The 25,383-nt window shown below is 42.1% G+C and overlaps 1 protein-coding gene across 1 annotated transcript in view; it reads left to right on the top strand.

The window, feature by feature from the left end:
- Positions 1–25,383, top strand: part of CNTNAP2 (contactin associated protein 2) — a 1,332,419-nt gene that overhangs the window by 750,088 nt on the left and 556,948 nt on the right. Inside the window, exon 10 of the mRNA XM_066262524.1 lies at positions 10,173–10,344. Within this exon, the coding sequence (XP_066118621.1) occupies positions 10,173–10,344 (172 nt within the window). The remainder of the gene's footprint in view (positions 1–10,172; positions 10,345–25,383) is intronic.

The following is a 25,383-nucleotide window of genomic DNA, read 5'->3' on the forward strand; positions in this document are numbered from 1 at the left end:
CAACATTAAAAAAAATCATATTTGTACCTAGTGCAGAACATTAAAAAGTCTCCCAAGGTCACATTCAGGGTAATCAAGAATATATTAAAGTTTCTCTATTTTAAATATAATAAGATATACATATTTTAAATTATTGTAGCTACCTATGTGGTTTGACAAATTAAATTAATTTTAATTCAGTAAAATCAAACTAATAAATACAAATTTTAAAAATTAAATGAATAGTTCCTTTTTTCAATTATAACATCCCTTTTTTAAATCACTCCAAATGTATTTTGCATTTTGAATACCAGAACATTAGAGAAAAAGGACCTTAGAAATGTTTTTAAAACCTTATTCATTTTATCTTATCAATAACTCTTTTTTTAAGATTTTAATTATTCATTTTAGAGAGGAGAGAGATTGAGATGACTGTGTGTGTGTGTGTGTGTGTGTGTGTGTGTGTGAGAGAGAGAGAGAGAGAGAGAGAGAGAGAGAAGGGGGAAGGAACAGGAAGCATCAACTCCCATATGTGCCTTGACCAAGCAAGCCCAGGGTTTCAAACCAATGACCTCAGCATTTCAGGTCAATCCTTTATCCACTGCATCACCACAGGTCAGGCCAGACACCTGACCAGATTAACATGTTTGATAGAGATCACCCTGGCTTCCTACTGGAGATGGGATTGGAAGCAGGTGGTGGAAAATGCTGTGATTCCTTACCCACACCCTCTTCTTCAGTTTCCCCACATCTCCCGTTGATTTAAGTGGTAAACCCAAGTCCAACCCTAACTCTTTATATCAGTGGTCCCCAACCTTTTCTGGGCCATGGACCAGTTTAATGTCAGAAAATATTTTCACTGACTGGCCTTTAGGGTGGGATGGATAAATGTATCATGTGACTGAGACAAGCATCAAGAGTGAGTCTTAGATGGATGAAACAGAGGGAATCTGGTCATTTTTTAAAAATAAAACATCGTTCAGACTTAAATATAAATAAAACGGAAATAATGTAAGTTATTTATTCTTTCTCTGCGGACTGGTACCAAATGGCCCACGCACTGGGGGTTGGGGATCACTGCTTTATATAATTTCAAGTCTGTGATCTTTCCCACTGATGAGCATTCCTTTGCCAGATATCCTTCCTTCTTGGTCTTTCTTCTGCCTCCTTCTCAGATTTTTACACCAGTTCCTTTTCCTGATCCTGCCTCTGATGCGCAGATGATTTCTAGCTTTCCAGCCTTGGGGTTGCTTACTTAGTGCACTATTCATTTCCTTCACGCAATGTTTTCCCCCTACCTGGCATAAATCTTACTCACAAATCTTTTCCGAATTCTGATCTCTTTCCTGGAGTCCAGACAGTAATATTAACCTGCAGACTGAACATTGTGTCTTGGCTATCCCACTGGTAATTTAAACTGGAAAAGTCCAGCCCTGAACTTCTCAAAATCACTCACCGCCCTTTCACTGGCTTGCTTCAATCCCACTTGTTGATGACCTGATGCTCTCCCATCAAGTGGATACAAAAGCATTCCTCTTGTTGCTCAGCAACAAAGCTAAAGGTCACTCTGGTTGTGAAGAACTCATATGCAACGGATTAGCCAATTCTCTCACATCTTCCTGTGAAATATCTTTCATCTATTTTCTCTGTGTTAGTTTTACTGACATGTTCTGGATGAGAATTTGGAACTTTTCCAATGGCTCCTTTATAAGACCTTTCCTACTTCACGTTGTCCCTCCCCCAGCCAGTTCTTATCTCCACCGGAGAGATAATAACATAACACGAATTGATCAGGCCATTTCCTTGCTCAGCAGCCCTCGTTGTCTGTCTGTCGCTCAATAGCAGTTGTTGAGCCCTCCACTAAGGAAGATCTAGCAGAATCAATGTCTCAAGAAGTTTACAGTCTTATAAAAGGGGAGCAAAATTGCAAACAAACATATAATATATCAGACGGTGATAAGTGTTAGGAAGAAAAATGAATTTGGTGAGTGGGTTAGAGAGCTAAGAAAGGGGGCCATTATTTAACTGGTGGTCAGAGCAGGCCAATCAGATAAGGTAACTGACACTAAGCCCTGAAGGAGGTGAGGATGTGAGATTAAATATATATCACTTCATTCCCAGGCAAAAATTCAAACATATTCATTCAATTGATCATTTGCCTAACAAATAGAGAAGGGTCCATGAAACCCAGAAACTGATATATATTATGTTGTAACAGATAGCTTCTATCTGTTAAAAAGTGATTTGTTTCTAAATTTTATAAGAGGCATGCTTTGAACATCTCCCATATATATCCCATTGATTATTGTGAGATAAGTAGGGTGATGAATTTTATGGTGAGTGTGTGTATATATATGTAATTCATACAGAAACAAGACAGTATGAACTGTCATGAAACTAATAGGCTAAAAGAGGAGAAAAACACACTCAGAAACACACACATATGTGTCAGTAAATAAACTAATCCAGATAAGTATAAATTGTGACAAATTCTTTAAAAAGAAATGAGTAGCCGTCTGACCAGGTGGTGGCGCAGTGGATAGAGCATTGGACTGGGATGCGGAAGGACCCAGGTTCGAGACCCCGAGGTCACCAGCTTGAGCGCGGGCTCATCTGGCTTGAACAAAAAGCTCACCAGCTTGGACCCAAGGTCTCTGGCTCCAGCAAGGGGTTACTCAGTCTGCTGAAGGCCCGCGGTCAAGGCACATATGAGAAAGCAATCAATGAACAACTAAGAAGTCGCAACGCACAACGAAAAACTAATGATTGATGCTTCTCATCTCTCTCTCCTTTCCTGTCTGTCTGTCCCTGTCTATCTCTGCCTATGTAAAAAAAAAAAAAAAAAGAAAATACTGTAATATAAAAAAATATGAGTAGCCAAAGAACTAGGGAGAGAAAATTGATAGAATACTTTTATAATAGAGTGGTCTTGGAAGGCCCCTCTTGGAAGGTGACATTTGAGCTGACCTGAATCGTAAGAATAAGTCAACTATGAAAAATGCAAGGGAGAAGAAAATTCCAGACAGAAAGGGCATGGTTTTCCTGAGGCACAGACAAGAGAACAAGAAATATAATTTGCAAGGGTAGATAGACATCTTAAGCATTTGATTAGGGAACTAGCAAAGCAGGCACACACACACACAAAATGACTAAACTATTTTTTAATACTATTTTTTTTAGATTTTATTTATTCATTTTTAGAGAGAGAGTAGATAAAAAGAGAGAAGGGAGGAGCAGGAAGCATCAACTCCTGTATGTGCCTTGACCAGGCAAGCCCAGGGCTTTGAACCAACGACCTCAGTGTTCCAGGTCGATGCTTTACCCACTGCACCACCATAAGTGAGGCTGACTGAATTATTTCTAATTGTGAGATGCTTACTTGAAGCACAGAGTATACATATATTGAGAAAAAGTATTGTTTTTATAGAATGTTATGTTTATTTAATGGCTTAATTAGCATCGTTTTAATGTTTTAATTCTCGGGAGGTGTCCTGAGTGGTTGTGTGTGTCCTGATGTTCTTAGGCTTTAGGAACCCTTTAGTCTAACTCTGACGAAGAGGGGTGTGAACTGAACTCGGAGTGGGATGCAGGAGTCAGAATATTCAGTCTTCTAAAGCCATAAAAGCCATTGGGGTTGGATAACATAAAACACAAATATATGAGGATAAAGTGTCAAATGCCACTGAGAAGTCTAGCTAAAGGGCAAGGATGGCCATTGGTTACCTGAAAATCACTGAAGTTAGGAAGCCCAATTTCATTGAAAATCACAGGTCTTGAATGCAGATTACAGTGGAATACAGAAAAAAGTAGCTCATGAGAACATGGAGACAGGACTGTTTCATTTTGTTAGAAAATAAATTAATGCCAAATGGCAGAGTTTTTAGAATAAGGCACGATTTCTTGTCAGATGGAACAGAAGTATGTAAATTGTTTTTATTTTGAAGTTTTCTATTTTTTATTTTTAAATCATTCTTATTTCAAACAACTCAAATTTTGTAAAACTTTTGCAAGAAATATACAAAAGCCACCAGTGTAACTTTCACCTAGAGACTTCATTCAGTACTGTTAATTGTCCTATAATGTCTTTTATGGCAAAAAAAAAAAAAAACCAAAAAACACCAATCTGGAATCACATGTTATACCAGGTTTTCCTGCCTCTCCAGTCTCTAAAATCTGGAATCAGATTCTCAGTTGATTCTTGACTTTTACAACCTTGTCATTCCTGAAGACCCTCTCAGTTTGAGTCTGCCCTCCTGATTGGACCTGGGTTATGTATTTTGGGTGGGGATACCACCAGGCCAGGGGTCGGGAACCTATGGCTCATGAGCCAGATGTGGCTCTGTTGATGGCTGCATCTAGCTCACAGACAAATATTTAATAAAAAATAAATAATAACGTTAAAAATATAAAACATTCTCTTGTATTACAATCCATTCATTTCCTACCGCTCATGTTCATGGTTGCGGGTGGCTGGAGCCAATAACAGCTGTCCTCCGGGACAACACCAAATTTTTATTGGATAATGCGTAAGGTACACAGGTGGTTGTATGGCGCGCATGGAATTACATTTTAAAATATGTGGCGTTCATGGCTCTCTCAGCCAAAAAGTTTCCTGACCCCTGCACCAGGCAATGTATTCTTTTCATTGCATCTGATTTGATGGCCCATGATGTTAGTTGGTCCCTTTACTGATGGCGATAACTTTGATCACTTGATTACAAAGCCATCTTCCAGGTTTCTCCGCTGTTTTAAAATGCCTAGTTTTCTTTTTGAAATTAATAAATAGATTTTTAGGGAGACACTTTGAGTCGATTCCTCATCCAACTTTCTCCTACGTATGTGAGCATCAATTGATATCCTTTTCCCGAATTAATTACTATTATGTTGATTGCCAAATGATGACTTGCTAATTCAACATCCTTTTAATATTTATTAGTTAGCATAGTACTATAAGAAGGGATTGCTATTCTTCCCATTTAGTTATTCATTTTTATGCAGGTAGACTCATGGATTCCTATTCTATCCAGTGAGGTCTGATCTGAAATTTATATTTCATTCTTTTTCTCTTTCTTCTTTTCTTCCTTTTTATTCTACTTTTGCTCTCTCTTTCCTTCTCTCCTTCCTTCCTTCATTTATTCTTTCTTTTGATACTCAAAATATATTTTGATGCTCCCGTTCTTTATTTTGCACTCGAACTGTCCACATTTCCGCAGAGGAGCCCACTTCAGGCTGACTCCTCTATCATTCTAACACAAGCCCACATTCGTGGAGCACATTTTTACTTTCCGGTTCCACATACTGTCCCATGCTCATATTATATATTCCCTGACCCAGTTCCAGAACCAGCCATTTCTCCAAGGAGTCCTGGTTTTACTCAGTAGAGAAACTAAGATCTGAACTCTAGGGATACTCACCGCCTCTGCATAACCCTGATTCGGGACTCTCTTCAGTGCACGGTCGAAACCATATACAGACTGAGCATGCAACGGTCCTGCTAGATTTATCTCTACATCTATCTACATACCCCAGAAGCCACACGTGTACAACACGGATTAAATTTCAATCCAAACGCACAGGATCCAGTCAAGATTTTTCCACTTTCCACTGGTACCCCCCTTTCAAGACAGTGAGAACCTGGTTCCACTATCTTCAGCATATTCATTTATTTGCTCATCAACCTGTATTATAGTTTAGCCCACAGCCATACCAGGTGGGTCTGCTGCATGGTTGTTCTCACTGTGGAGGCACCAGCCGCTGCTGGGCTCACATCCAGCCTGCTCTAACACACTGCCTCCTTGGACCCGAGTTCCCGTCAGCGTGAGTCATTTAGGAAGCCTGGGGAAAGAGTAGAGATCAGCAGACAGTTTTCACAGTCACCCAAGCGTAAATGGAAAGGTTTTTTGCACCCTTACTTTATTCTACCAGCCTCTCTCTGACCTCCCAAACTGCCCCACTTTAGAATAACCCTAAATAGAGACACATCCGATGCGCAGAATGTTCAGCCCTGCTACAACTGTTGGCTCTTTCTGTCCCGTCAAATTAACATGATAACTTACAACAATTCGGATTGGCATTTGAACATCAAAAGAAATACCGGTGTGCTTTTCACTGATGTATTTCTGACTTAAAATTTTAGAACCTTGAAATTGCATGTATATCTTTTGTCAGCAAGCATAATAAAATACGGAATGGACATCAAATCAGATATGAAGTTTTTATATCTCGAGTCTGGAAACATAAATCTCAAGCACACCGGTCAGGCAACCTAATTATAATGAGCCCTGTAGGGAGGGAAGAGGGGCTCCCCGTTTACTGGTCGTGAAATGCAGTTGAGGTAGACAAGTTACGATTCACTGTGAGCATTACAACATGCCCACAGATTGTCAGATCGTGCAGCCTAGTAACAATAACCCACGTATGAATATTTCATTTTTTTATTCCAAATATATAGATATACTAAATTTAAAGCTCCAAGCCAAAACAAACAAAAGTTTACCTGTTTGTTATATATACTCTTTCTACTAAATAGGCAAATTTTTACTAAGTTTAACTTTCTATTCATTTTATATCTGTTCATTTCTGACCCCCCGAGTCTGAGCTGTAAATTTATATCTTCAAACACTCCTGCTTTTAATCTAGTAAGGGCATTAATTCCTGAGCTTTATTGTAGCCACTGAAAGTATCACAGACACTACACACACTCCTATTTTTTTTTTTGTGACATTATATTTATATACACAGGGAACAAATACAAAAAAATAAATAATATTTTTCTCCTCCATTTCAAAGGGATTTCAGGATCAGAGACCCAATATCTTTAACCCATTTAGCTCTAAAAGAAGGGTCAGGACAGCTGCGTAGTTTCCCGCCTATAGAAGTTTAGGGTCTAAACACCTTTTTTTCCCCCCATTTTGTCTCTATCTCATTCAGTCCAAGCTGGTGGTGTTATCACTAGTACAGTTCTGTTAAAAAAAAAAAAAATCTGGAGACTTTCTGTGAATGTGATTCAGGTTTACTCCAGTACACAATTTTGTTTTCCATTGGGTTTCTGCTGACAGGCTAAGGACAAAATGCCTTTGAGATTATTAGAATCCCTATTGTATAACTCAGCGTCTATGGAAGATGGACCAACATGCTGCCTAGAGCTTGTTTTGTCTGACTGAGGGTTCTTGGAGGCGCCAACTAACACAGTTTGGACGTCTTAATTTGGAGAGTACAGTCACACCTCCGTGGTGTCTTTACGTTTCATTGGTAGTTGATCTTTGCCTGCAAGTGGCTTCTTAGTTTTTGCATTGCTTGCCATCTGGGGAGACTGGAATTGAGAAAACATGTATCTTCAAACCCATCAAGTCCTAGCTTCTTCATATGTAACAGTTTTTCTTTAGCTTTTCTCCCTTCTTTTCCCCTTTCACTATAAATAGAAGTATGTCAGAAGTCTCTGTCTGGAATTGCCCTCAGCTAGATTCCCAATTCCTCAAGGATAACTTCTTCCTATCCAGGATATCACAGTGTTGCTAAACTTCCTGCAGCAGCACACACAGGACCCGGTTGCCTCTCACTTCCAGCAACATCCATTCTTTACCTGCCTTCAAGCCATTGCTGACAACCTCCTCCGGAGTCATCAGGCTTCTACTAACAGGTCTTTCAAAGCCCATCTCATGTATTTGGACATTCCGGCCCCTTAAGTCCCTGCCACATTTTTAGATTTATGTTCCAATTCTCTCTCAGTACCAAATCCATTAATAGCTATTTATTATTATATGACAAATCACTCCAAAAATGTAAATGACTTAAAACCATGATTTATTATCTCTCATGGATCTCCCCGCAAGACTGCTCAGGCATGATGGCTGACTGGTCAGGGTTAGCAACCTCGAGGACCAAGTTGAACACTAGCTTTGGACGTCATACACGGCCACCACTTACTTCCACAGCTTTCTACTGACCACAGAGGTCAGCCTTAATTCACTGTGGAAGGGGACTACCAGAGGGGGGGGCGGACAGAATGGATTCCCTCTTGGACATGTTAAAGGTAATGCAGAAAGAGGGAAATAAGCCAAAATTTTAGTAGATCCATAGCTGCTTATCCCATGATTATCTTCTGCTAGCATGTATGCCATGTAGAAAAATGAAAGGACTTGACAGTTTCAAACTCCAAAATTCATTCCGACCAAACAGACATCATCATGGGTGACTAATAAAGTCTTGTTCTATGAACTTAACTGCACCCAGTCCAATCCTCAGCGGTCTCTGTGCCTTGCAGCTGCCTTGCTTCCACGAAGCTCTTGTTCTCACAAAGGGATCTACTCATTCTGGAAGAGCCAAAGCTAGTTGTATATTTAGAGACTCGCAAAGATTCAAAAAAACACAGAGCCAAGTGATCATCTTGTCAAGAATACTCATTCAAGTGGCAGCTGGATGGTTTCTGTCTGCTGAGTTTAGACATCGACTCCTCTCAATATTGTCTTGATTAGGCAGACTTAAAATCACGGCTGTGCTCACAGCTAGCCTACGTAAATGACTTCTCTGAGATCAGTGATTTCTGAGAGGACTAGGCCAATGCAAATTTAAGAAACTGTGACTTAGGAAAAAATATATAGATGAGTTGTACGTTTGGCATTGAAATAGAGCTTTATGTTAATTTCTAATTCAAGGAATTAATTTAAGTATAATCCTGTTTTTACATACTATTCTGGTGATGGAAAAGGATATACTACACCTCTGTAATACACTCTTAAAAGAGGGTTCTAATTATAATTATTAGACTTTAAATTGTATAGCCCATTAATCAAGGGAGAAAGAGGTTCTATTGTGCTAAACTACTATTTCTCAAGAAATAGAATAAGATATTTTTCTAAAAAATCACTTAATGGTCAATTCTTTTTAAGTTTTTATTGAAGATTTACTCAATTAATAGGACATATTTGATTCCATCCATTCTGTATAAATGATCTTTGCTGTACATATACTATGAGATTAAAATAAATGTGTGAATACCTTGATTTTTTTTAATTGAAATTTTAAATGGGGATGGATGAATAACATCAGATCTTTAAGCAAATTGGTACAGTTCAAGTTTGTTCTGGTAGGCCAGTTGATGTGGAGAACTATATGAAAAGGAGATGCTTTTTGTGAACTTACAGGAGATACTTAATGGAATCAAGAAATATTATTCCCTATTGCCTACACATCTTCTCTGCATAAGAATTTTCTATTTGTTTTTCTACTGGTAATTGATTGGTGGTGCTATTTTAAAGTTATTTTCCAATAAACTTTTTTCATTTTATTTATTCATTTTTATAGAGAGAGGAGAAAGAGAGAGAAAATGGGGGAGGACCAGGAAGCATCAACTCCCATATGTGCCTTGACCAGGCAAAACCAGGGTTTCAGACCAGCAACATCAATGTTTGCAATAAAATTTTTTGATATCTGTTTTCAAACTTGGTATGTGTATGTGCTATTCCCTAATAGAATCAGTAGTGTTTTAATCTTGTTATTTATTATCTTTTAATTTTAGTTTTATTTCTTATCCTTCATGCTCCCCATACTGTATTAAGTACCATGTATACGATAGATACTCAGAGCTAGATGGCTGAAACTTATGTCAAAATTTATCTCCTTGCAATGTTTTTTAGGATTTTATAAATTGAGAAATCACTTGTATTGCAGATACCTCTTTGGATTGAGTTAGATTAGGCATTAATTCATAAAATAGGTTTGTCTTAATTGACCATAATAAGTTTAGTTTCTTGACATCTAAATAACAGGCCTCTGGGCGTTAAGAAAACAAGTGTAATGTTGAAAATATAAGAGGAAGGCAGCTGGACAGTTGAGAAAGGTCTAACTCTGTCATCTGTGTAGATAGACGGTGAGGCGCAGAAGTACAGCAGTGAGCTGTTGACATTAGAGGGACAAAGAACTGTGACAGAATGAGAAGATGTCAAGGAGAAAATATGAGGGATGCTAGAGCCCCAGAGACAAAGAGTCATCTAGGTTCAACCCTCACGGTTTTCCCTGAAATAGCATCTCTTTCTCATGAGACTTCGTTCTTCTGTGTTGACTACGACACCAGCAAGGATCCATGAAACAGAAGTTGGAGACAATGGCCATGGTTAGAGGGGCATCCCCAAGAGGGAACTTAGTGATACGTGCTGTACCCAGGATTTAACGGCCCTATTTCTGCTCTCTCACAGGTTTTCTGAACCAGCCGAATAACTCAACTCACTCTGTCCTTCAGCCCTCATTCCAAGGATGCATACAGCTCATTCAAGTGGATGACCAACTTGTCAACTTGTATGAGGTGGCACAAAGGAGGCCGGGAAGCTTTGCAAATGTCAGCATTGACATGTGCGCCATCATAGACAGGTAAGCGGTCTTCATCAGACCTCAGGTGGTCCAGACTTTCCAAAGTTATGCTTATGTTGCGGGACGAGTGAAACACTCACCTACACACCCACCCTCTGAGGGGTTAGCTGGAAGAAGCCCTTTGCCATGCCTGTGGTCCTAGATGTATGATATTTGCAATGATGTTAATATCAGGACATGGATATACAGGCTAGAACAATCTGTGATGTCCCCTTAGACCAACAATTTTCGACTCTTTTCATCCTATGGCACACATAAACTAATTACTAAAATACTGTGGCACACCAAAAAAAAAAAAAAAAAAGGTTTAATTTGGACTCTTTCATACCAAATGGCTATTATTGTGTTGGCTGTTGTCATTTTCTTTATCCGACAACCTAAAGGAAAGCAGGTCATTGCCTCTGACTACATGGTCAGGTATTGCATGTTTTAATTTTTTTTTGCAGCATGCTGATTGGAAATAGCTGCATCAGTCCATCAACTTCCCTCAGTGAATATGAGCATTATGCACGTGGTTTTGCAAGCAACAGCTGAGTTGCAAAAGAACTCAGTTTATTTTTAGTTTTGTTTCCTATACCCATAAAGCAGAGACATCCCTTCTCTCCTTGTCTTAGTCACAGCTCATCCTTATCCTATTGTCCCTTCTAAAGCCCCACCCGAAGTAAAAGAAACATTAAAACTGTTAGTGGGCAGTATGAACACTTCCTGAAGCAGAATATTTAATGTGATTGAGTCTGCTTACAAAATGCAGGTGCTAAAAGATTGCAAAATCTAATCTTTTTTTAATTTTTGCAAATTCACTGCACTGACACAGTGTAAAAATGCAACTTGGTATGAAATATTGTGACAGTATTACATATTCTACCTTAATGTACTTCTAAAAATGTTTTACATTCCAACATGCAAATAGTTCATTGTCAGATGTTTTGTCCATAAACAAACTGCATCTGACTATCAGTTACATTTAAGCTGGTGACTTCAGGTGATTTTAAAAACCATTTTAAATCTGTTATGAGAGGGCTATCTTATTCCAAAAAATAATTTTGTCACATTTATATTTTGAAAGATGAAAGTTCTGTTAGTTTTAATATACCTCCAACCAAATATTCACCTTAAGTCTCTAATAATATTATTTCATTTAAGAGAAGATCCTTGGGAAGGCATTCAAAGACTCATAGTGAACCTTAATTATATATACTGTCATCTCTAACAGAGTAAGCCTGTTCCATATAATCTTTATTATTATTATTATTGTTATTATTTTATTTTATTTTTAGTGAGAGGAGGGGAAGCAGAGAGACAGACTCCTGCATGCGCCCCAACCAGGATCCACCTGGCAAGCCCACTAGGAGGCGATGATCTGCCCATCTGGGGCTGTTGCTTTGTTGCAACTGGAGCCATTTTTTTTAGCTCCTGAGATGGAGGCCATGAAGTCATCCTTAGTGCCTGGGCCAACTTGCTCAAGCCAATCAAGCCATGGCTGCAGGAGGAGAAGGGGGGGAGGGGAGGAGCAGTTTGGCACCTCTCCTGTGTATCCTGACCAGGAATCAAACCCGGGACACCCACACACCATGCTGATGCTATACACTGAGCCAACCAGCCAGGGCCTGTTCCATATAATCTTAATAAAATAGCATTCCTGTGACTGGTCAATTAAGGTTTACGGCTGCTATAAGGTAACTTTTTAAAGCCTTAATATGTTTGTAATAAAACTTGACATATCGTAGTGCTTATTTCTGTTACATATTTAAAAATACACATTCTGATAGCCCCACCAGTTTATATTTAAACAGAACAATGAACAATTTTATTAGAAGTGCGCTCCTAATATTTGAACCATTGATAATGTAATAGCCGCTATTTTTGCCCAATGCAAATGGTAGCAATAATCAGGAAAACCAAGAGATGAGACTTTTACAATCAGGCGTTCTGATATTAGATGTTTATCTATAAATTTTAATAATTGCTTTCCATACGGGAAGATTTTCCTTCTTCGTAATAGCTGTACAGCAAGTGGAGATATGTTAGTACCTTGTCCATTTTCCATGCCAGTAGCTTTAATAATACGATAATTTCTGTCAGTAATAACCAAGTTAGTTCACTCAGCTTTTGCAAACAGGCCAGACTTTATGACGATGTTGCTGTTTCACTTCAAACAGCGTGCTTTCTCAGCATTCTATTGGAGGAGTAGAGCAGATCAAGGGGGACTGGCATTCGAAGAGATCGAGGTGTTGGGTGGCAGGTTAGAGAGGCTGGTCAGGGTTAATCTCACTGAAAGGGTAGTAATAGGTCAAAAGCTGAAAGAGGTAACAGAACTTGCCCATTTGGGAAGGAGCATTACAGAGAAAGGGAATATGGTCAATGCAGTGAGGCTGGCTGGCATGACTTAGGATCGGCAAGAGGCCAGGTGGCACGCCTGGGAGGACAAGGGGCAGAATTGCAGGAGAGGAGGCAGAGCAGTCCCTGAGGCCAGACTTGGAAACCCGTGGGCTGTGCTAACGACTTGGCTTTTACTGCGATGGACCCAGGGGGTCCTTGAAGGAGTCTCCAGTGGAGCAAGGATATAATCTTGCTTCTGTTTCAAAAAGGTATCTGGCTGTGTGGGGATGAGGGGGAGGAGCAAGGAGCCTGTCAGAGTCATCCCAGTGAAAGATGCTGGTGTCCTAAGACCAGGGCTCTAGCACAAAAGTTAGTGAAAGGTGGTCGATTCCGCATCAGTGGCAGTTCTGGATGGGCTCGGTGTGGGGCATGAGAGGAAGAGAGGAGATGATTTGGTAAAAGCGACTGGAAGGTAGGAGTTAGTGGTAAAAACTGGTCAGGAGGTTGAGGGGGGAAATATCATGGACTTGGTGGTGGGCATGCACTGAAACGTCATTTCAGTTGAAGTGTCAAGAAGGCAGCTGGATGTAAGGGTGTAGCAAGTGTGTATCAGCAGCTTGTACAATAAGATGTTGTGTCTGCCAAAATCGCCATGTTTACCTATTGAGGGCCCCTGGTTTACTTGGCTGCATCTCCTAGACAGCTGTAGATGGGGAGGGGAGGAGGTGGAGAGGGACCAGAAGCTGCTTCCAAAGTGGGAAGTGTCTAGCTCCACCCTTCCATCGTGCCCTGCCCTTAGGGCAGAGTCCCCCCCACCATCAAATCCTCAGTTGCTAGAAGGTGCCCTGAAAACAGTAAGATAAAGAAGATAGCATCTTTGTTTCTCCTTGTGAAACTATTATCTATTCCAGCACCCTGACATTGTCAGTTCCGTGTGGCAAACGTCTTTAGATGTCCGGTATAGCTGCTATTCTCAACCCACCTCCTCTAAGCTGCTCTCCGGTGTGGAAATCTGAGCTACGCCTTTGCAGAAACACTCTTATTGGGCAAATGAGTGTGTAAAATATGCTTTTTGAGTTTGCTCACTTTTATTGTTAAAAATGGCGCTGCCCAGGTATGTGATCTGTGATTACCTTACTGTTTGGGAAGGGCCATTGTTATGCTAATGTTGCTAGAGGGGGGGGGGTCATGCCAAGAAAAGTTTATGACTGAGCAGAAGGGAAAAGAAGAAGGAAGCCATGTTCTTGGAGAGTTTGTGCAGAGAGGAGAAGGGAGAAGGTGTGCAGATGGGGAACCAGAGGTGACTGAGACTGGTGGGGGCCTTTGATTCTAGGAAAACCCAGAGAAGATTCTCCTGGTTGTGGAACCGGAAAATGTGTGAGTGTCTTTGGGAGCCGTAAGTGAGAGGGAAGTGTTTTCCCTCCGTGTGTGTTTACTCACTGGCTGCGTGCGAGGCTAGAATAAAGGAAAGGCCCACCAGTTTTTGGCTCCACTGTTTCTTTATCTTCTGCCTGAATCTAATGGAACCTGCACCTGCCTGGCTGTGATGGCGGCGACGACTACTGGCCACACAACCCTCACAACTCAGGTTTATTCCCTTCCTCCTGCAAGACAGAACCACACCACAGTCAGAATCGTGGGGCATTTCAAAGGGAGTGGAAGAGAGTAAAGGAGGGGGGGACTGGAGTGAGCCCTGGAGGGTCCTGAAGGTGTCGGTCTCCATCTGGACACCGGCTGCCACAGACAGTGCCGCGTGGGCTGTCGTCTGGCTCGGTTGTCTGTGGTTCTTCTCCATCACATATGGGGTGACAAAGCTGCTGCTAAAATATTTTGAGTTTCAGTAGGCGGTGTTCTTGCCTCATTTGGATAAAAATGTATCTGCTTGCTGAATAATAGTCAAGTCTGTTTTGCTGGTTGTGACTTCTCTATCAATCCTAAGAACCACCAGTCGTAGCTGAGCCACCAGCGAGGTGTGCTTTCTTTGTCGTAGGCAGAAGTAGCCATGTGACACAGTCCTGGCTAGTGAGAGATAAGCTGGTGTCAGTCTTGAGAAAGCTTTTATTTCCCAGGTTCAGATGCCGCTCCTTCCCCTCCACCGTCCTTGTTCAAATGCAGACGCCACGCCTGGAGCAGCCTGGTCAGGAAAACCCCAGCTCCCGTGAACCAGGGTCAGCAATCCCCTTCCTTTCTTTCTACATGGAAAAAAATAATCCTTGCTCATTCATGTCCCTGGAGTCAAGTTTTATTTTTCTTGGAACCAAAAGCATCTGTTTCTTTTTTTCCCCCTTCTTCCATTTCTAAAATCAACCAATACCACCTTTTCCCCAAACACAGAAGGACTAATTCCGAAGTGTGTTGATGGCTTTGAAAGAAAAGATGACACATTTATTTCAGGGTCTGTTCAGTTCCATGCCAGTGATGTCCCCTAGAGGCTAGAACCTGGCACTAAGTGGCTATTTAGAGGCCAGAGCAAATTCCTGTTGTTAGAGTTAGCAGCAGGTAGCAAAACTGGGAAGAGTAGTTCATTAGAATTATAATCGCCTTCACTTACCTTCTACCACCCTTGTAAATACAGTGTGTCCGTAAAGTCATGGTGCACTTTTGACCAGTCACAGGAAAGCAACAAAAGATGATAGAAATGTGAAATCTGCATCAAATAAAAGGAAAACCCTCCCAGTTTCTGTAGGATGATGTGGCAGCTTGTGTGCATGCGCAGATGATGACGTAACACCATGTAGACAGAGAAGCAGCCCACGGCCATGCCAGTCGAGATGTGGACAGTACAGAGGAAAGTTCAGTGTATTCTGTGGCTTGCTAAATTTGAATCCGTGACCAAAGTGCAACGTGAATATTGGAAAGTTTATAACGAAGCGCCACCACATAGGAATAACATTACTCAGTGGGATAAGCAGTTGAAGGAAACCAGCAGTTTGGTGGAGAAACCCCGTTCTGGTAGGCCATCAGTCAGTGACAAGTCTGTAGAGGCTATACAGGATAGCTACCTAATGAGCCCTAAAAAATCTGTGTGTGAGCCCACATCGAACTGCACTGAATAGGTATGAAACTGGGAGAGTTTCCTTTTATTTGGTGCAGATTTCACATTTCTATCATCTTTTGTTGCTTTCCTGTGACCGGTCAAAAGTGCACCATGACTTACGGACACACTGTATATTAAGAAGCAAAGCCAGTCAACATTCTGAATAGCACGGGGAGTGGAAGAGGAAGAGGAAGTGTCCCAGCTTAACCACAGCCTGCAGAATCAGCCCCCAAGAAATGGTGGATAGACTGGGTCCTGTTTCTGAATCAGTAATTAAATCTTCACTATATATATTTTTGGATGGAGGTGCAGAATCACAGACCCAGTTTTTTTTGTTTGTTTGTTTCTGTTTTTAATTCAGTGCTTTCTTTCCAAGCACATCTATCCTGTTTTTTTCTGACTATTTTTTCCTGGAAAGAAATGAAAAATAAGTAGATGATTTCTTTATAAAAGCCTTTACGTGAGAGTTGGATAGGCACAGGGTATGATGTTGCAAAACTAAGCCGACTGGTGGAAAAGGGAAGAACAAATTAATGTTACCAGTTCGTAAGGAGGTAGATTAATGTTACCAGTTCGTAAGGAGGTCGTGAGTTTCTACAAGAACAGGTTTAAAACGTATAGTCCTCACTGAAATGAAGAAGGCACAGAGCATTATTTATTTTCTAACATTGATCTTCATTTGCTCAGAAGCTCCTGCTTCCAACCCATAGCAGAATTTTGTGTGTGTGCGTGTGTGTGTGTGTGTGTGCGAGAGAGAGAGAGAGAGAGAGAGAGAGAGAGAGAGAGAGAGAGAGAGAGAAAGAGAGGAAGGGAAATGAGACGCATCAACTCATAGTTGTGGCACCTTAGTTGTTCATTGATTGCTTTCTCACATGTGCCTTGATGGGGAGGGGGGGCTCCAGCCGAGCCAGTGACCCCTTGCTCAAGCTAGTGACCTAGGGCTCAAGCCAGCAACCTTGGGCTCAAGCCAGCAACCATGGGGTCATGCTTCTGATCCCACACTCAAGCTGGCATCCCTGCACTCAAGCTAGTGAGCCTGTGCTCAAGCTGGCAACCTTGGGGTTTCAAACCTGGGTTCTCATCATCCTAGGCGGATAATCCATCCACTGTGCCACCACTTGGTCTGGCAGGAAAAAAATAAGTATTTGAACACATACATTTGGATACTCTAATAACTTTATACATATGTATATTCAGTCAGTATGAGATTCAGACTGAGGCAAAGGTCAAACTCCCTTTTTGGGCTATTGTCCCCATTTTAAGTGCCTTTCTTGACCCCACCAGCATGGCCCTTGGGTCATGGCCAGACAACTTCTGTAGCATCTTGTAATCAGAGGGGTGAGCTCTGTTCCACGTGTTCTACTCAAGTTCCTTCTGGGCTCCCCTGAAAGTCTCCAGTGTGCTTTGTCTTCAGGGGTCAGCCCCTGTCCCAACTGCTTTGGAATATGCCTTGGCCACTGCTGGGCTCTGTTCTGGGGATCTGAGTAAGGTGGTAACTGATCTAATTTGTACAGGGCTGTCCTGATTTTAGTACTGAGAGCCCTGTGCCTGAAGAAACCTCTCAGTCTGGGTAGACCAGGACGATTGGTCACTGCAGGTTTGCGTGTTCTCTGCCGTCTTGCTCCTAATTCCCTCTCCCTGGTATACCAGAAAGCCATCTAAGCATTCTTCTAGATCCCATAGGAACACACACTGATTTCCAGACCGCTTGTAAACTGCATACAAGCTGAACTTCATCGTGGTATGTGTGAGCGTGGTGGGGGGGGGGGCATCGCTGTTTTAGGCCCCTCTTGTCCAGCAGGTCATGCCTCCAGCACACACCTCAGCCTGTCATGAGGTCTTCCATACATCACACCCCCAAAGGCAGAACGCAGGGCACAAGCCACACCTCCATAGGATTTCACATTGTTCAAAACTCTGTGCCTGCTATATTCTGACATCATCATGACGCTGATTCCATCAGACTCCAAGGCAGCAAAGAACAGGTCAGCAAGAACTCGATCCTGGAGCACTGGACCCAACACGGAGTTTCCAGGCACAAGGCTGGGTTTTCCTTTGTAGAAAGAACACCCTTCAAAACCACCCTGAGAGCAAAAGTTACTCAGGGTCCCTAAAATCAGATTGCCAGCTCAAAATAAACACCTAGAAAAAGAAGAAGAAAAAAACTAGTTACATAATCCAGCTTTATTTTTATTTATTTTTTTACATTAACAGTTTATGTTGTGGATCTTTATTGTAGATATATTCATTTTGTCTCCTAACCTGATCTCAGTTATGATCCGTCTTGGATCCCCTTGATTTTGTATTGCAAATGGCTATGTTCTTCCTTTCTCTTTCTCTCTTTGGGCTACAATGAATTATGAATAGATTTCTGAAGAGCCCTGTGTTTGCATGCTGGAATTGGCTCATCTCTTACATTTGATGTGTGGCTCTTTGTGTCAACTTGCTTCACCTCCCATGCTAACTTCAGACCCCAACCCCTTTGATCTTGAACTCCGTTGCCGGAGACACTTGATTTCTTTCAGAAGGAACCCCAGAGGAGCTTCCTGTTTACACTTGAACATGTAAGTCTTAGTCATTGATCTGGCACACAAACACACACGCTCAGTGACCCCAAAGTATCACACCCAGGTGAACCGGTATTCAAGTCTGTTGTCTCTCTGAAGTGATTTCAAAGCAATTTTATTTTTAAGTACAAATAAAGGACTAGAGTGACAAAACTTATATTTAAGAAGAAAACACAGTAGCACTATGCCAGAGAAGGTAACTCCCCTAAGAGCAAAAAAGAAAAGAAAAGAAGTTAAATTAACCATTTTAAGATTCAACAGCCGCCTTCTTCTTTGATGTATTGCATGGATTAGGACAAAAGGAAACTCTATTTGCTCTTGGCTTGCCTTAGCACTGTGCTTTGACATTTAAATCCCCAGGAAGGCCTGGTGCATAAACATGATGTCAGAAGACAACCATGCATTTGAAGATAAGCAGAAAGGGAAAAAGATAAGTCATTTGAACATGTAGCTAAATCAACTACGGGAGATTTAAATGAGCTGTGACGTTTTATTTCTTGCTTTTGATTTGAGATTACCTGAGAAATAAAAGCAAAAGCACATAATGAAAGAACGTATTGGAAATAGATGCCGTAACAAATATTTTCTTCTTAAGATAATTTCTCGTTGTCAATTAGTGGCATAGAATGCAAAATTTTCGTTGAACTCATTTAACTGCCCTCCCCTACAACCCCTTCACAGATTAATCGATGCTTACTGTTCCTCTTGTGAAATATTAGGAGTGACACCCATCGCCTGATAGATGAAGAGTTGGAGCAGTGGGCTACCATCTTTTATCCAGTGTCCTCCCTCCTTGTCGTGTGGGAGTCAGTGGTTTGTTCCCAAATGCATTTAGAAAAGTCATAACTGTTACTGTAATAGCATGGTCTAATTACACACAACGTACAAATTCAAATGTGCAGAGACAGTGTTCATTAGAGCAAATGAAAAGTTCTCAGCAAGATGAGTACCTTTAAAACAAAACTACCCATCTAGTTATAAACAGGGTGACCGTAAAAGTCCGCAGAGATTCTGTGGTGACTTCAGTTTTGCCTGCACTTTTAAGAAACCAACACTGGAAATTGAGGGTGGTGCTTTATAGGAATGGGTCATCAGAAAGGTTGGTGGATTGGAGTCATAAAATTTTTTTCTTTTATTAGCCTGACCAGGCATTGGCACAGGAGATAGAGCATTGGCCTGCGATGCAGAGGATCCAGGTTCGAAACCCCTAGGTCGCTGGCTTGAGCACAGGCTTGAGCACAGGGTCACCGACTTGAGTGTGGGATAATAGACATGACTTCATGGTCGCTGGCTTGAACCCAAAGGTCACGGGCTTGAGTCCAAGATCACTGGCTTGAGCAAGGGGTCACTAGCTCACCTGGAGCCCCCACCCGTCACAGCACACATGAGAAAGAAATCAGTGAATAACTTAGATGCAGCAACAAAGAATTGATGCTTCTCACCTCTCTCCCTTTCCATCTGTCTGTCTGTCCTTTTCGATCCCCTTCTCTCGCTTTCTCTCACTCTCTCGCTAAAAAAGATCAAAAAACTTTATTGTTTATTAGGGTGACATTGGTATATAAAATTATATAGACTTCAAGGGTACATTCTCTACTCCATCACCTGTATATTGTATTGTATTGCATACCAACCCTCCAAAGTCAGTCTCTTTCCGGGACCATTTGTCCCCACTTCACCTTCTTCCACCTCCCCCACCCTTTTCCTCTTGCGATCACCTTGCTCGTCTGTTGAATTCCAGTTGTTGTGCCCAGAGCAATTCCCTTTGGTTAGTGGTCACTGAGGTTGATGTAGAATTTAATTAGGTTCTCCACTGTCACCCTTATAAAGTCAGTTTTTTACGTTAAATCAAAATGATTTAGGTATGTATCTTTTAAAGTTATTTTTATTCATTTTTTCATAAAATTTGACACATTCAAGACTTCTACTGTTCTTTCGTTTAGAAAAAGTAGAATTTATTTGTTTGCTTTCTGCATTCCAAACAACAGAGGGAGAGACGGAAGGGCCATTAAACTGCATTACTCTCTGGTTTATTGGTATGGGATATTGCCTACTTTCATTAAAATAGAAATCAGGGTAAAAATGTTTTAAGTGGTGTCTATTGATGTATTATAGAGGTTTAAAAATAAAATTTTCTTCACTATTTAAATGACCCACTAGTGACCTGAGTAAAGAGTGGAAGACGTCGTAGAATTCTCTATGCCAGGAAATAGTTTATTAAGACTTGAGCTCACTCTGGTCGCAGCAGAGTGACACCCCGAAGGGGCAGAGCATCGCCCCCTGGTGGGCAGAGCGTTGCCCCTGGTGGGCGTGCCGGGTGGATCCCGGTCAGGCGCATGCGGGAGTTTGTCTGACTGTCTCTCCCCGTTTCCAGCTTCAGAAAAATACAAAAAAAAAAAAAAAAGACTTGAGCTCTTTTGATCCCCAGTCAGAGCACATACGGAAACAGCTCTATGTTCCTGTCTCTCTTCTCTCTTTCTGTGTCTCGAAAGAAAGAAATAAAGAAATAAAGAAAGAGAGAGAGAGAGAGAGAAAAGAAAAGAAAAGAAAAGAAAAGAAAAGAAAAGAAAAGAAAAGAAAAGAAAAGAAAGGAAAAGAAAAGAAAAGAAAGGAGGGAGGGAGGAGAGGAGGGAGTGAAGAAAAGAAAGAATAAAAGAAAGAAAGAAAGAAAGAAAGAAAGAAAGAAAGAGTGATATTTTTCATCATTTTAATATTATTTGTGAACAGAACAGAATTACTTCTTCTTCCTGTGGTTGTATGTTTACAACCTAGAAATTAGTGCGGGCAAACAAGCTTAGCTTTTTAGATAACAGTGTCTAAAATTGTACAAGTCCCCCGTTGCCATATTGGAGATAAAGTCTCTTTCATTGTCTCTGTCCGGGAATTCATTGAGGGCTGTATTAGAGTCTGAATCTCATTTTGTTTACCATGTCTCACCTACATCAAAAAGAATGTTATATGAGCAAGAGGGGGCCGCAGATGGAAGGGGTGGGGCGGGTGTGTGTGCTTGTTGGCAATGTTGGTGAAAATGGGTTTGTAATGAATTTTAACAAACAAATGGTAATATCTGAAAAGCTTATGTTAATCAGCAAAGAGACTGATTCAAATAGACCAATCTCTATAATTGTGAGCAGGGTAGACCTTTATAGTTCCACATAACAGTCATTAACAGGGTTATCTTAGTTTGCCTTCAATAAGAGGTGCCTGTTCAACTTTTATCCCAGTAGTTGCATGATCTTTGATCCTTTGGCTTAGTTCCCAAATGGTTTCATCAACATGAAAATTATTTTCATGGACACACTTCAGCGAAGGACCCCCCTCTGGGCAAATGGACATGATATCAAAGTGAATTCCTGTTTTTATTTTATTTTTTTACTTGAAACTTCAGGCATTGAAAAATGAAAGAAGAAAGGGGAAAAAAAGAACCTTTAAAGTCTTAGAGAGTGTCATTTTCTGAAGCTAGCAACACGCTACACAGAAAGACGAGTTTCATCCCCATGGTTAGGTCATTTCCTTAACTTGGGAGACATTGGTTCACGTCCTGAGAAGATCAAACCCAAAGATGCGGAACTTCCCTCTTCTTGGAAGGGAACGTTCTAATTTAGCCATGGCAATGGGAGACATTTAGAAGAAGTTTAAAGGCTATATTAAGAAGCATGTGCTTTTTAATCATTCCGGATAATGGTTTCTGTAGGAAATTAATGAAGGGAAAATCACTGCGGGCTGCTGCGGCTAGTGGAGGCTTCAGAGAAGGAGGTTGAGCTGGAGAGAGCGAGTGTGGTCTTGGATGATCAGAGGGAAGGGAGAGACTACGCCAGGCAAAGGCACATGCATGAGCAGATGTCCGGAGGCCCAGGTGACCGGGTCGTATTTCTGAAACATTAACGGGACTAATCTAGAGCAGAAAGCTTGTGTAGGTGGTGCCAGGAGAGTTGAAAAGATCTATAATTCATTCATTCATTCATTCATTATCCATTCATTCCACAACCATTCACTGATGGTTCTCTACCAGGTGCCAAGGATAGTGTTAGCCCAGGTGAATAAGACATAACCTTGTGGATCCTACATCCTTACTAACTAAGAAAAGAGACACACATTTTAAAAAATTATATAATTATTGAAAAAAAAACTGGAAAATGCCAAAATTGAAGTAGTCACAGGGCAGGGAATATAGCTATAATCCTGCCTGGGGTTCAGGCAAGGGTGGAGATGCTCACAGGAGCAGTTCACGGGTGCGCAGGAGGGGCCCCCCTGGTGCACAGAAAGCACATGCTGTAGGACATGGGTGTGGATGACATGGGGACGTTCAGGAAGCTCACATGTTCCAGTAGGGGCTTCCAGAGATTGGCAGCTATCAGTGCAATGCCAGCTTCTTCAGGAAAACCAGTTCGAAAGATGCTACTGAAAATATGACAGCACATCCCCGTAGGCAATAAGGAATTATTGAAGGACCCACACGGAGGTCAGGCTTTGTGTTACTAACATCTGCTCTGGGGTCTGAGCAGCAGCAACAGACCCGTGGGAGAGGGTCACACCGAGACCCTGGTGTGTTCTGAAGTTGGACTGGGGAGAGCTCATGAGGTGTAGACATCGTGAAGATATTGGAGGGAAAGAGAATCCAATTTCAGAGACAGAACCTCTTTAATAGAAGGTGAAGGATGATCTGCAGGAGTCCCTGAACAATGTTTTTACCGAGTATTTGTGTAGTAATAGGGATATCGGTTAGAGCAGCGGTTCTCAACCTGTGGGTCGCAACCCTGGCGGGGGTCAAACGACCAAAATACAGGGGTCGCCTAAAGCCATCGGAAAATACATATTTATTATACAATACATTTTTAAATATGTGTTTTTCGATGGCTTTAGGCGACCCCTGTGTTTTGGGCGTTCGACCCCCTCCAGGGTCGCGACCCACAGGTTGAGAACCGCTGCTCTAGATCGTTCCAGGTGGATTCTGTGTAGCTAAAAGGGACTCCTGAGGTTCTCTGTTCATCTTGACCAAAAGTGAGCTAAACAATCCATGCAACTTCCAAGAAGACTCAGGAAGTCGTTCTTTGGATTTGTTTTCTTTCGCAGACAATGGGGATTCCCAGAAGGTCTGGGGCATGGGCATCGTTCTGCAATGCTCAAGTCCCCTTTAATTAGTTGATGTTTCCTTAAGCCCCAAATCTGCTTGCAATGCCATCCCCAGAGTCTGTGGCTACAGGACTTAGAAGCCAGATGTGTTGGTTTTTCTCCTGGAATATTAACTCCCTATTCATTAAAAATGAAATAAAAGATACTCAATGAAAAAAAAATTAAAAAGAGGCCTAAATTAAGTAGAGATTTCTATTGAGCACAAGTTAGAACTTCTTGTGTCAAAGATTAATTTCTTCTACTAAAATATCTGCTAGCCATACAAATGTGTATAAGCCAACATTCCTGAAGTAAAAGTTTAGGTCTCAATTAGAAATTGCTTGCAGCCTGGGCTGGGTAGCTCAGTTGGTTAGAGCATCATCCTGATATACCAAGATTGTGAGTTTGATTCCTAGTCAGGGCACATACAAGAATCAACCAATGGGCCCTGGCCCTTCCTCTAATGAAGCAATTTAAAAAAGAAGCATTTGATTTTTTTTTAATTAAACAAGAATATCAGAAAAGCAAACCACAAGTCAAAGAAAGTTGTTTGATTATGCAAATGAGATGCAAAACCAACTTTTATTTCATTGGTGAAAATGCACTATACAAAAGGCTGAAAGTACTGGAGTATCTGCACGTTCCCTGATCCCCTAATTTTTGTGAGCAGTGTAGATTTTATAGTTAGAAAAATATGGAAGGACGTGGTGGAGGAAGATGCTCAAGGTCAAAAAGTTTGTTCAAAGCCTGGGCGGGGTGGGGGTGGGGTCCTCGAGTTATGACACAGTTTCGTTCCTAAGACAGTGACATAACTAGGGTAAGTTGTAGTCTAACACAAATAGTACCCTTGGGCTTTTAACAGTCCAAAATGGCGTGGGTAAGCGTACTGGGGGATGCCAGCTTCCTCATTCATATGCAGTGTTACTGCATATTCTTCCGCCGCCAGCAGCCAAACTGGTTCACCCACATACTTTGTAAATACAACGTTAACAGCATAAGCCAAAACACTCACAACTCAGTTTTTTAAAGTTTTTAAAGGAGTGAGCATCTTAAACTCAAAACATCGTACGTTGAGACTGTCGTAACCCGAGGACCCCCTGTACAGCAGCTTCCTAAGAGGGCGGTCCGTAACCAGCTCCTGGATGGGTGGGGAGGATGCTATAGCACAGCAGGAATAAAAAACACACCCGTAATTATTTACCAGGGGAATATATATGCCCAGGGGAGTGCTCTCTGCAGAAGGGCTGAACGCAGCGTGGTTGGCTCATGGCACAAGCTCGCAATGGCCAGGTGAACTTGACTGGAGAGAAGAGCACGAGGGGAAAAACCAAACTTTTTTGGAGAGCGAACATTTTAGTCCTGTGCTTCCCAACCTTTTATGTGCCTATGAATCACTTGGGATCTTGTTAAAAGACGGATTCTATTCAGTGGGTCTGTAATGAGGACAGATTCTGCATTCCTAAGAAGCTCCAAGACGATGCAGATGCTGCCGGTCCAGGGGCTCTGCCCGGAGGGGAGCCAGGCCGCAGGTGTGCAGAGGACGCAGCGCAGTGGTGCGAAGGCAGGTGGGGAGGACGCGGCGCAGCGGTGCGAAGGCGGGTGGGGAGGAGGCGGCGCAGCGGTGCGAAGGCGGGTGGGGAGGACGCGGCGCAGCGGTGCGAAGGCGGGTGGGGAGGACGCGGCGCAGCGGTGCGAAGGCGGGTGGGGAGGACGCGGCGCAGCGGTGCGAAGGCGGGTGGGGAGGACGCGGCGCAGCGGTGCGAAGGCGGGTGGGGAGGACGCGGCGCAGCGGTGCGAAGGCGGGTGGGGAGGAGGCGGCGCAGTGGTGCGAAGGCGGGTGGGGAGGACGCGGCGCAGTGGTGCGAAGGCGGGTGGGGAGGACGCGGCGCAGCGGTGCGAAGGCGGGTGGGGAGGAGGCGGCGCAGTGGTGCGAAGGCGGGTGGGGTGGACGGGAGTCTTTGCAGGGCAGTGCCTTCTCACAGAAGCAGGAAACCAATTTCCTTTATC

Source organism: Saccopteryx bilineata, chromosome 2, assembly GCF_036850765.1.
Source record: "Saccopteryx bilineata isolate mSacBil1 chromosome 2, mSacBil1_pri_phased_curated, whole genome shotgun sequence".
NCBI lineage: Eukaryota > Metazoa > Chordata > Mammalia > Chiroptera > Emballonuridae > Saccopteryx > Saccopteryx bilineata.